At 42.4% G+C, this 12,061-nt stretch overlaps 3 protein-coding genes across 3 annotated transcripts in view; 2 read left to right on the top strand and 1 right to left on the bottom strand.

Annotated features, from left to right (window-relative positions):
• The first annotated feature begins 3,149 nt into the window (after nucleotides 1-3,149).
• Nucleotides 3,150-4,486, top strand: LOC118740098. The gene is made up of 2 exons (XM_036471591.1): nucleotides 3,150-3,204; nucleotides 3,279-4,486. The coding sequence occupies exons 1-2, from the start codon at nucleotides 3,150-3,152 to the stop codon at nucleotides 4,451-4,453; spliced, it is 1,230 nt and encodes a 409-aa protein (XP_036327484.1). The 3' UTR covers nucleotides 4,454-4,486.
• Nucleotides 4,487-7,554: 3,068 nt separating this feature from the next.
• Nucleotides 7,555-9,274, bottom strand: LOC118738938 (transmembrane protein 19-like). Its single transcript, XM_036469990.1, has 4 exons — nucleotides 9,000-9,274; nucleotides 8,685-8,933; nucleotides 8,469-8,621; nucleotides 7,555-8,405 (listed from the first exon to the last, which is right to left on the bottom strand). The coding sequence occupies exons 1-4, from the start codon at nucleotides 9,115-9,117 to the stop codon at nucleotides 7,927-7,929; spliced, it is 999 nt and encodes a 332-aa protein (XP_036325883.1). The 5' UTR covers nucleotides 9,118-9,274; the 3' UTR covers nucleotides 7,555-7,926.
• A 1,880-nt stretch (nucleotides 9,275-11,154) lies between these two features.
• LOC118740097 (ruvB-like helicase 2) overlaps nucleotides 11,155-12,061 on the top strand; it is a 26,393-nt gene continuing 25,486 nt past the window's right edge. The window contains exons 1-2 of the mRNA XM_036471590.1: nucleotides 11,155-11,768; nucleotides 11,826-12,059. Of these exons, the coding sequence (XP_036327483.1) occupies nucleotides 11,301-11,768; nucleotides 11,826-12,059 (702 nt within the window). The 5' untranslated portion in view covers nucleotides 11,155-11,300. The remainder of the gene's footprint in view (nucleotides 11,769-11,825; nucleotides 12,060-12,061) is intronic.

The following is a 12,061-nucleotide window of genomic DNA, read 5'->3' as shown; positions in this document are numbered from 1 at the left end:
AGTCCAAAGTGACTTAACTAAGATCATAGTATACCGCATGCTCCGAGACACTAGACTAAACAAGGGCACCTCTCAGAGTAGTGTTCTCTTACCGCTTATTTGGATTGTGGTCGGATGCGGCCTGCTAGAGAAGCTGATGGTTAAAGGATTTCCAGGTATCCTTTATGATACATATATTACAGAATCAAGTAACTCAGGTGACTAAGTGGTCAGCGAACAGTGAGCTCGCTGTTAATCCTAGTAAGACAGTACTCATTTTGTGCATTAGGAAGTTAAAGATACACCATGCGACTCTTCTGCCAATGGAAGACATTCCACTTGCGCTCTTTTACTTTATAGAGTCTTCGTCTGGAGGAATCGTCTAGAGAAGGATACACTAGTCAGAAAGCTGTAGCGGGTACATCGGGCAGTTCTCACTGGAATCAGTTGGCAGTAGGAGCTGCGGTCAGATTTGGAGGCCCTGAGTACTTAACTAGCTCTTGATTTGGACACTCCAATTAATATTTTTAGAGGCTTCTACTAGCACCAATGATCTCTAGCTTTACTTACATACCGTCTGGGTATGAGTGGACGCGAGGCAGAAGTTGGAAATAGGCACCGGTGAACTTTTACATGGATGAGTCCAAGCTTGACGGAACGATTAAAGGATGGGTAGTTTTTCGGGATCTTTCCTTCAACCTTATATTTAGCCTTCTCGATGACTGTTGTGTTTTTCAGACAGAGGTATCTGCTATTAAAGAAACAATAAACTGGCTGCCCACTTACGTCAGAACGGTAAGTGAGGTAAACATCTACTTGACAATGCATGACGGAGATTTATTTCAAAATAAATCCCCTTAAAGCTAGTTGGGGTATGCCTGGCCTGATTTCCTGCCCAGCGCGCTCGGGTCTGTCTCACCGAAAAAACATAGATAAGGGATATTTTTGACTACATTCGGGTCGTACGCTCAGAGAAGGCCGGGCGCAAACCGGGACATGTCCAACTGCACGTTCTTGAAGTCAAGCGGTCTTCTAGAACCGCAACTCTCACTTCTCGTATACTAAATTCCTACAGCTTTAATTTTCAAATAAACCGGACAATAATCCACACACCAAGAGTCGACCACGCCTCAATGATATCCACGGGGTATATGGTTGAAATCAGTTATTCAGGAGAATGAATTTTCCTGAGATTTCAGGGCATGTGCATATAGTCACGTCGATATTCGTAGACTATGGCACGAGCTACTGCGTAAACTCTAGCCGTATTTATATAAAGCAGAGAAGATTAAAGAACTTAAAAAAACTGTAAGGTAATTTTGTCTCGAGTATTTGAAAAGAAATATAAACGTAATAGTCTGAAAACAATAAGGCTATAAGGTATCAACATTATGTATCAAAAAGAGGTTGACTTCCTATGAGTAGTGCGAAGAAGTGCACTGAAATTGCAATACCGATGAATACCCTGTATCCGAGGTTCAGCTTTACAAAGATGTTTAAAACTGATCTGAGTAATGAAACAAACTGAGCAGGCATATGCGAGACATATCGGATATACCAAAACATGATAAGCTGGTGCACTGATGGCTCATTGACTGGAAAACGTACCGGAGTAGGCGTTGTTGGATCGAGGTTAAGATACTCGGAAAACGTGGCAAAGCGTAAGTTCATTTTCTAGACTGAAACATACGCTATACAAAAGTGCGCGGACCACCACCAAGCGAAACTACCGTAGTCAGAACATCGCGATCTTGACTGCCGGCCAAGCGGCTATCAGGTCCCTCACATCTCACCATGATGGAGTGCTTCGACAAGCTGAATACTCTTGGTGTAACCAATCGAGCTTGGGGTCTCTGGATTCGTGGACATATTGGTATTAAAGTAAACGAGATTTTCGAGGAGCATTAACTCCTTTCATCGGCCCAGAGCCCTGTTGTGCCTTAAGAAAAGGGGCACTCTCTGCCCGAAAGCACTTTTAGGAACATATAAACTAAAACTCTTTAAGGAATCTATGAGCTTATCCAAGAATAACTTAAAAATTGTTTCAAAACTCCTGACAGTACATTGCAGGCTGAACTATCACCTGACTAAACTGGGAATTTACTCGCAGGAGCGATGCAGATTTTGCAGGACCAATATCGAGACTGCACAGCACATCTTAGAAGAATGTCCTGTACTGATACAAAAACACAAAAGATACCTCGGTGAACATTTAATAACCGAGGACGCAGTATAATCTGTAGATTTAGGCTCCATTCTGAAGTTTCTCTCGTTTTCTGTGTTAATAGACACACTATAAATCTGTGAAGGGGGCACAATAGGTCTTGAGGTCGCAGTCTTTTATTCACAAAAAACGTAATAATAATGTCAGTGCAAAGGCAGGCAACCATCTGTTGAGCTTAGGAAGGTAGCTCTTTATATTAGCAGCCATGATTATAGCCTCTGTCCATACCAGTTTGGTCCTGTACTTTGGTGCTTCCACAGTAATCGTGCGCGTATTTTCTGTGCGACATGTCTAAGCCAGCGCAATCGTTGTATTTGTCAATGAAAATGCATTTACGCTCCGAAGCTTGCCGGTAAACCACAATCGATTCATCTTAATTACTTAGCTTTCTATTTATTAGTCTCATAAGCACCAGCAACGGCTAATAACTCAATTTCATTACCAACATCAGCAGCGTAATGAGCAGATGAAAGCAAAATTAGAACCTAAGGCTACACAGAAGTGCGTACTATATTTCAATTGAGCCATCATCGTAAACTTTCTCGCCCACAACCACAAAGTGATTAAACTCGATTAGATATGCCATCGATCGGTAGTAATCGCAGGTATGAATGAATGATTGTGCGCAATGACGCGGCACGTTGATTGTTTGGATTGTGTGTGCCACATGAAGAATTGAAGATCACTCTGCTTAATGAGAATCTCATTAAAAGGGAGTATTTGAGAATTTACTACACCGCGGCTCATTTATTTTATTTTATTTTATTAATTCCACTTGCATTAGCGCAAGTTTTGGACGGGTCACCGAAAAGTTTGAGAATAGCTACGCTGCTTTTCTTATTAGAATGGCACAGTTTTCATTTTTTTTTTGCTCGGAGCAAGGGAACATCGGTATAGCCTTGGTATAAAAGTGTTAGCGGCGCCGGCGCAGTTATACATTAACAGAATGGCTACAAGAATATTCAGTACAACACCGTTATTACTTTGCATAATTTGCGTGGGTAAGTTCGCAGTGGGTGTGGTTAAAAATTGCCTACTTTTTTACCTACCATACCATATCACTTCTTCTTTGCAGCTCGCGCAGTAGCCTTGGAGTCTTCAGCGGCGGCGGTGAAAGCGACCAACAGCGCGGCAGTGACAGGGAATATTACTACAACGACTGAGGGAGCTGCCACCGCCATAACCTCCACAAATGCGCCCCCTAATACACCTCAAGTGCCGCGACTGGTGCACGCCGATGAGTCCACTGCGCGCGCGCAGCCAGCCGACGAAGGACGCGCGGTCACACCAGTTGGCACAAACGATTTAGACGGGCGAAGCGCCTACATTAACAATCAGTATGTGCCGGATGGCGAAACGCTGCCATACAACGATACAGCGCCGCCACTCTATCAACTGCTGCAGGAGCAAATGGAACATATAATCGCTACAAGTATGCCGAGTGAGTATCGCTTAGATGATAATGCAGTGACGAGCGATACCACAGCGAATGGCGCTATTGGCAAGGAGATGAGCGGTTATGGTGCGCCAGCGCTACAAACGAATGCAAATAGTCCAGTGTTTGCATATGGCGCGACAAACTTCGAGGAAGACGATGACATGATAGGTCCTTATCGCAAAGGTGAGGCGGAGAAGTATTATCATGGCACAGCGGGCACAAAACCGAGCACAATGGAATTGCCAAAGCCGATGACAATGGGTGGCGCGTCGAAGGTGCATAGCGGCGGCACGCGTCCAAAGTTACCGTCGAGAGCAGCAACAAAAACAACAACCACCACCAGCACTACCGCAGCACCGTTACACTTAACGGGCGGTTATGGTGTACAGTTGCCGCAGCCCTCAAGCGCAACCACAACAACAACGCAGCAGTTTAAGCCACACGTTGTGTCAAGCGGCTATGGAGCTGCTATGCCTAGCTACAAACCACAAATCAAGGAAGAATATTTCGCTGCACCAAACAAGTACAGTTATGTGCATCAAAATAGCACTGTGCATATGCGCAAGCGTCGCATCACCTTCAAGACGGTTGCGTCTGCCTCACAGATCATCTCAACACCTTTGGCAGATTTGATGTTCAAATATTCGATTGGCGTAGCGAAACCATCAATGTCGGCCGGCGGCAGTTCCTTGTACGAGCAGGAGGAAGAGCCAATACAAAATTCGATCTCGACAGTATATAATGATAATTTGGATCTACCGAAGCGTACCTACGCGGGAAAGATTTCTCACAGCAGTCATCGAAAGAATTAAGAATTACTTACATAGTTAAAAGTTTTAGGAATAAGTGCTTACATATTTATTGAATTGAATAAAAATTGGAATGTTAATGTGTGAGTTTCAATAACTAAAAAAATTTAAGTCGCGAAAATGAGAATCGCAAGTGATTTCTTACCATCCCACCGATAGGTAGATGATCCAAAAACATTGCCGAATAAAACTTCTGACGCTTTGGTATGAGTCAAGTTGACCTACCCGCAAGACCTGTGTCTGGGGTTTGTCCAATGTAATGTGTGGTACGTCTTTTTTACCGTTTAATGACCTGCAGCAATGGAAGCCAAAGATTCTACTGGTTTGATTGCGGGGACCACTCTAACTAATTTGCATGCACAGACTTGAGGAGTTCATACTTCTTTCTGTGGACAACCCCAACCAGATATCACTAAAATTACCGTCCTCATCACTGATAAGCATCCTTTCCTACTGAAATGGACGACAGTTGCAAAATATGTATAACTACATCAGAGTCGATAAGTCACAGGCTACCCTTCTTTGGAAAAATAGGCCTGTGGAACCTAATCCATTGGCACATAGAAGATAGTTTAAACCTTCTACACCCCCAAAACTGGCTCTAATTCAACAAAACCGGCTGACTCTTTCGGCCTGAGTTCTAAGTAGTTGCATGAGTCACATCACTCCGCTCTTTTCACTGTTCTAAGGAATGTAATTGTACTCCCCGGGTGACAACTCTCTGGGTTAAATAGTGTAGTGTAAAACTCAATTTTCTAATGACCGATGATGACATATCCTATGGAATACTTGTTGTTGTTGTTGGAGCAGCAGTGCTCAACCCCCCAGGTTCTGTCATGAATCATCATCTTCATCATCCGGCTCTGCATGAATGAGGCGGAGAAAGCGGGCGGTGTTGATTGGCGCGGTCCAGAGCGCCTCTAGTGCCGGGATCATAAGGTTGGAGGCGTATGTGAAGAGATGCTGGGTGTTGTGAGAACTTGCCCACATGCGGGGCAGGTGTTTTCCACTTCTGTGTTCAGCCGAGAGAGGTAGCTGTTAAGACGGTGGCCGCACCCAGAACAGAGTTGTACTAGGGTGCATCTGGTTTCTCTCGGCAGTTCGGTTTCCTCTATATTTTTGGGCAGCGGTCGACCGCCTAGGACAATGTTGTGTTTGCGCGTGCTGAGGCTCGTTCTGGTCGCATCGCTTTCTAGGCTGTTGAGCGCCGCTCTGTATCTGGCTGTGTCAAACGGATAGTCTACGTATGGCCATAACAACATGGTGTTATGGTCTTTAATCGCCACCATCTAGCTTTCTTCGAGGAGGTGATCCTCGAACGACATGAGATGGCAGCCTGTAGTCGTACGTAGAGCTGCGTTGTGGCATGTTTGCAGATTTCTCCACTGCGTGTTATTCGTCCCCGCTTTCCTCACTGGCGCTGTGTAGTTTGCCACTGACAGGTCGATTGCGTTGTAAGTTGCGAGCGGGGCTTTCTTTATCGGCTCACCAGGTGCTGCCGACTTGTGGACTTTGCTCCTGGCCCGTAGTTTGTTTCAAGTGGCTAAGGCGTTTGCGGAAAAGGAGAAAAAGCTATCGAACGTCACTCCCAGAATTTCGTGGTGATAAGTCGTCGGTATTTTCGCGCCATCGACGAAGACGTCCAGTTCAAGCCTGATCTCCTTGGTCCAGGTTGGGAAGGTAGGTTTTTCGGCGGAGATTTTGAGGCTCCTTGCAGTGAAGAAATTCTAAAGATCGGTGAGATAGGTAGAGTATTTGATCGCAAAGGCTTTCGATGTTTTGGCCCATCGCCATTATTGTGCAATCATCAGCGTAGCTTACCAAATTGACTACCGCTGGCTGCGGAGGGAGTTTTGCTATGTAGAGATTGAACAGTGTCGGGGAGAGTACGCCGCCTTGAGGGACCCCCTGTTTAATCCTACGCGGCTTGCCTTCGACAGGTCAACTGCGACTAGGGCCGTCCTATCTCAGGGGCGACGTTGGTTCAGATTCGCTAGTCTGTGTGGTGATGGCGTTCAAATCTGTGGTCGTGCTATGCACTGTCCTGCATCCATGCTGGTGTTCGGCTAGCTTCAGATGCTTCGTCAGGCTGGGGAAGAGTAGTGCTTCCATGGTGTTTGCCACTGGGGATAGGATGCAGATGGGTCTGTATCAGTCTCCTACGTCCACTTCTTCGCTGGCTTGAGAAGGGGAATGATCCTACACATTTTCTAGATCTCGGAGATAATCAGGGTAGACAGTAACAAGTTAAAAGCGGCGGTCATGTACTTGACTCCCACAGGTCCTAATATTTTCAGCATCTGGTATAGTAATCTGGACCCCTTGCTTGTCAGTGGTTCATCCGGCAAATTTGTTGGGATTATCTTGATGTGTTGCTCTCGGAATTGTCTGTTGCTCTCGGAATTGTCTGTTGCGGACAGGATGCTCACGCGTAGTAGCTGGCGCCCAGATTATTTGGTTTCCGGAGGAATTGGGCACCTGAACGTTATATATCGATGCTTTGGACAGAGACCTGACCGTTACCCCGAACTGATAAGCATTTTAGGGACTAGTTTGACAGGACCTAACGGTCTACAGATCTGAAAAAGACATTAACATATAGATAATCCACAACGTCACTCTTGACTGTCGTAGTCAGAGTTCAATCTCTGACTCTGGTAGACTCAGAGGTTGAGTTGTTTCGTTAGACGCGTGTTCTTCTTAAACATGGGCTTTTGCGCCTTGAGGCTAATCCCATCAATGAAATGGATCGACTCAGTTTTATATCTGGTCAAGGACTTTCACCCCAGCCGCATTCACAAAACCCTTTGGGCAACTTGTATGATGTTACAACAACATTGACAATACATCTTTCCTGCTTACGGAAATGGAGTAGAGATGACAGCTCAGCCTTTTGGAACCTCTCCTATATCTGAGTAAGAAAAGAACACTAAACACCTTTCCGAGTTTTAACAGAGGCCACATATTCATTTCATTAAGCACGTACAAATGTTTATTAATCACATTTACTTACATACATGCGTGTTATAATACAAATAGCTGCAATAATGCTTTAATTAAATATAATCCAGTTCTTTTAAGTTATCCCTTCGAGACGCATCACATTTTTTTTTTTTTTTTTGTTGAATTGGAATAACATTTTTACTTTGAGTAGCCGGTAAGCGCTATAAATCAGTTCGGTGTTTTCGTTTTTAATAAAGTCAGAATACGTTTTTAATAAATAATTAGTAATTATTATCTTTCGTCAGTAGGCGATTTATGTAGGTAGACATGTTCAGCAAACATCTACATACATATGTATGAAGTAGAATTAGAACGCTTTGCAAAAAACTCTAAAAAAGGATTTAAAACAACAAAATATTAGCACCGTACAATACATTAAAGTTAATTATAATTCATTAAAAATCTCGATAAACATTTTTGCCGAATATCAGCTTCGTTCGGGTTGATCTTGATAATATTTCCTTTCAACCACCTCAAACAGGCCAAAACTTTAAAGCAATCAAGGGCATGGTAACACCTGTTACAATGCTCGAAATTAAGTTTACACTATGATTGTCTAGTATGCGCAAACCGCTGATTTGACGCACGCCCGCACCGGGACACTCAACAATTTTGCCTTCCTTATCGATGCCCGAGTACTGCATTGTAGCGCCAAGTATTGAATCCACCAGCGAGCCAAACAATCCACCAATGCCACCGAATATGACAAGAGGCCACTGTGGCGGACTAGTAAGTAATGCATGTGCGTCAACAGTGTAGCGTACAGTTAAATAGTAGACGAACCCTACTAGCACACCACCCAAGACACTAGCGACAAGTCCTTGTAACGAAACGCCGCCGTTGGTGCCCCGCGGTACACGGCGACGTGTGGTAATGAGAAATGGTTCGCTTTTAGATAATACACTGCCCAGTTCACTTGCCCATGTATCGCCATTGCAGCATGCGAAAGCGCCTGCAGAAGTGTGTGACGTTAATAGGTGTGGCTGATAAGCACTTTGGCGATAAAATCACTTACTCATAACTGCTACGCCTAACCAGCTGGAGCGATACTCCTTTGTAAAGTCGATGGGACGCTCACAACTGCCGCAATCTATGAGATATAATATAGCCAGCTGTGTAGCCATTCCGCCATTGCATAACACCTGTACCCAGTTGCGTTGGCCTTCGCCTATGAGTTAATTGCTAATTAGATTAGAGTAATTAAAAGCATTTTTCTCCCTTTCTTACGCACCCTCTTTAAAATCCTTTTCAAATTTCCGTTTTAAATGTGCGCGGAACTTGGTCGCACGCGAAGAACTGAAAAAGAATGCCGCCAAGCTTGCGAAGAATGCATGATTTGCTATGGATAAGATGAATGCGAAGAGTATGCCCAATACAGCACCCGATTTGTTAACCGATTTCCTGCGTAGCGCAATCATCATAAGCGCCAGGGGCGCCAAAGTTGAAAATAGCCATCTTGTCGGCGGTATCACAGGGGGCTCTGCACAGAACAAAGGTGCTGTAAGTCCGCTTATCGAAAATGATTTATGAGCATGTATTAATTTACCTTCGAATTCATTGGAGTGCCAAAATTTCGAAAAGGCCAAATTACCCAGCCACATAAAAAGGGATAGTGGTATGGAAAGACTGCAAAATATCACCGGCAACCAGGCGTGGATATCCATCTTGCGCACATAAACTTTAATTCAGTATATCAGCAATGAAAACAGGATTGTGAATATTCCAAGTTTTTGAATAGCGGAATGCACTTTCTTATTTGGACAACTTTTCACTGAAGCAAGAAAAAACAGTGGAAAGTAAACATCAAAACAAAAAAAGAAGTGTTTTCTTGTTTTTATTTGCCTAAAGTTCACAATCAAAGCGACTGTTCACGGTTAACTTATTTCACCTCCAAATCGGTATGGTTACGCCGAGTTTACATAAGACAATGGCCCATAGTCATAGTCGCAAGTTAAAACTCATTCTTGTTAGAATACAGTTTTAAGTTTAGAATAGATTTTTAAGTTTTGTTAATCATAGACATCTTAGAAACAGCTTTTTGTTAAGAAGAGAGAGAACAGTGCTATCCATATGAAGAGAAAAAATTTACCCACCAATATATAGAAATATGAGTACTTTAATTAGTTCACCCTTTGTCCGCTGCTGGATTGCGGATTTAGCAATCCGGGAAGTCGTGGATTCGAATCCCACTGCCAGGGAATATTTGTTTACATATTTTTTGTTCTTTTAAATATTATTTAAATTTTTGTTATTTAATTATAGTTGTTGTGGCCTTTTAAATTATAACTAAACTCCAAAAAATTTGATTAATAACGAAATAATTATATGAAATACCATTAACAAAAAAAAATATAATAAAACAAAATGTAATAAAATAAAATAAAGTATTGTTTATGTTAAAATAAAAATATAAAATTAAAAAAAAATGTTTGGAATCGCTCGGAGTGGGGACCGAACCTGGGTGCTATTGCGTTTACTACTTCAATAACAAAACAAAACTTAGAACCTGTTTTTGCCATAAAATGCATTTTAAGTTGACTATGAAAGAGTTAAAATGGTGATTACAATAAAACATAATTTTAATCGTGAAAACCTTTTTCCAACTTCTCTATGAATACGGGCCAATAGGTTTGTATAGTAACTTCTCCAGTAAAATATTGCAGCGAGAGCGTAAAAGCAAAATAAAGCGTAAAATTGAGAAGAGAAAACTAGCAGAAAAAGTTATTGAACACAAAACTAGTAAAAGCTTGCAAGTGAATAGTTGTTGCACCATTTTGATATTCTGCTGTAAACATTTTACTATTTATAAATCAGTTTTAAACTCTTTGCGTTACTTTAAGGGCCAGTTTTACAGTGCACGGCCGTGGTTTAAACTAAGTTTAAACGCCTGATCTGGCTGGTTTGAACTAAGATCAGCCAATCAAATGTCAGCCAGCTGTTCAATTTAAACTCAGTTTACTCAATCTAAGTTTAAACTGGCACTGAAAAACTGGCCATAAGAGCTGTTCGCGCAAAACTTAGTAACTTTCTCTCTTTAAGAGAGTAAGATACGGGCGCGTTCAGAAATGCATCAAGCCAAAGGATCAGTTTCTTTTATTTCTAAACTATAATTGATGGAAATGTCAAATATGCGCAATCACAGTTAAAAGACGAATTGAAACTTAGTTGCGCAAATAAGACATTTCCATCAATTATAGTTTAGATATTAAAAGTTGCGTTCGATAACAAAATTAGCCAACACCAGCCAACAATCAAAATCAAGAGAGTAAGCGAAAATTCTCTCCCAAAGAGATGAAAAAGCAAAAAAAAAAGTAAACGAACAGGAAATTAGCCATTACTTGCAAAAACCGGAAGAAGAAGACACACCAGCTGACTTTGTTTATGTTTTGTTTGTAAACAAACTGAAATTCATGTTGCCTCCATAGAAGAAAAAAGGAAAGTGAACGTTCAATGTTCGCCAGGAACATTTCTAGAAGTAAAAACTAGTTGACGCTATCATAAAGTCACATAGCAGGCAGCCAAAAAGCATATAAATACCAAAACTCGGAAAATGCAATTTTGTTTGTTTACAAAAATTGCAACCATATGTTTTGTGATCATATGTTTTGGTGTTGGATAATTTTTGCTAACTAAAATTTTTGCTGAAAATGGTGAAATGTGGTACCACCAAACGAAAAATACAACCATGCGGTACGAATGTCAACTAAACAGAAAAAAAACACGTTAAACAAACGAAATTGCAGGAGGCCGGCAGAATTTCTTAGCAACGAAAAAACAATTCCGATTTGTAGAAATTTTCTGGCACATTTTTAAAATAAATCGCTCGCTGGAAAAATATTTGTGAGAAATGGCAGATGGCGATAAGATTGAAGTGCGTGATATAACACGTATTGAACGCATTGGCGCGCACTCGCATATACGCGGTCTGGGCTTGGACGATGTGCTGGAAGCGCGTGCTGTATCACAAGGCATGGTGGGTCAGAAGGATGCTCGCCGCGCTGCCGGTGTTGTGGTGCAAATGGTGCGTGAAGGTAAAATCGCTGGACGTTGCATATTGCTCGCTGGTGAGCCAAGTACTGGTAAGACAGCAATTGCAGTAGGTATGGCACAAGCGCTTGGAACAGAGACACCATTCACCAGCATGTCTGGTTCGGAAATATACTCGCTGGAGATGAGCAAAACAGAAGCACTTTCGCAGGCGCTGCGCAAGAGCATTGGTGTGCGCATTAAAGAGGAGACTGAGATTATTGAGGGTGAGGTAGTTGAAATCCAAATTGATCGGCCAGCAACTGGCACGGGTCAAAAGATTGGAAAGGTATGTTTGTGTATGCTATGATGCTCGTTAGGTTGGTTTACATTTTTCCTATTATAGGTTACTTTGAAAACCACCGAAATGGAAACAAACTACGATTTGGGCAACAAGATTATCGAATGTTTTATGAAGGAGAAAATTCAAGCAGGCGATGTTATAACAATCGATAAAGCTTCGGGCAAGGTAACCAAATTGGGTCGTAGTTTTACACGAGCACGCGATTATGATGCCACCGGCGCACAAACGCGTTTCGTACAGTGCCCTGAAGGTGAACTACAGAAGCGCAAGGAAGTCGT

The sequence above is a fragment of the Rhagoletis pomonella genome, unplaced genomic scaffold (assembly GCF_013731165.1).
Source record: "Rhagoletis pomonella isolate Grant_MI unplaced genomic scaffold, Rhpom_1.0 Rhpom_scaffold_00005, whole genome shotgun sequence".
NCBI lineage: Eukaryota > Metazoa > Arthropoda > Insecta > Diptera > Tephritidae > Rhagoletis > Rhagoletis pomonella.
Note: the sequence above shows the minus strand (reverse complement) of the source record. Positions and strands in the feature narration are given on the sequence as shown.

Bases quoted from the DNA above. Each gene is read 5' to 3' on its own strand.
- LOC118740098 (XM_036471591.1), top strand. From the start codon at position 3,150: ATGGCTACAAGAATATTCAGTACAACACCGTTATTACTTTGCATAATT. The intron at 3,205-3,278 runs GTAAGTTCGCAG...TCTTCTTTGCAG, and splicing joins ACTTTGCATAATTTGCGTGG to CTCGCGCAGTAGCCTTGGAG.
- LOC118738938 (XM_036469990.1), bottom strand. From the start codon at position 9,117: ATGGATATCCACGCCTGGTTGCCGGTGATATTTTGCAGTCTTTCCATA. The intron at 8,934-8,999 runs GTAAATTAATAC...TGTTCTGTGCAG, and splicing joins GCACTCCAATGAATTCGAAG to AGCCCCCTGTGATACCGCCG. The intron at 8,622-8,684 runs GTGCGTAAGAAA...ATTAACTCATAG, and splicing joins TGAAAAGGATTTTAAAGAGG to GCGAAGGCCAACGCAACTGG.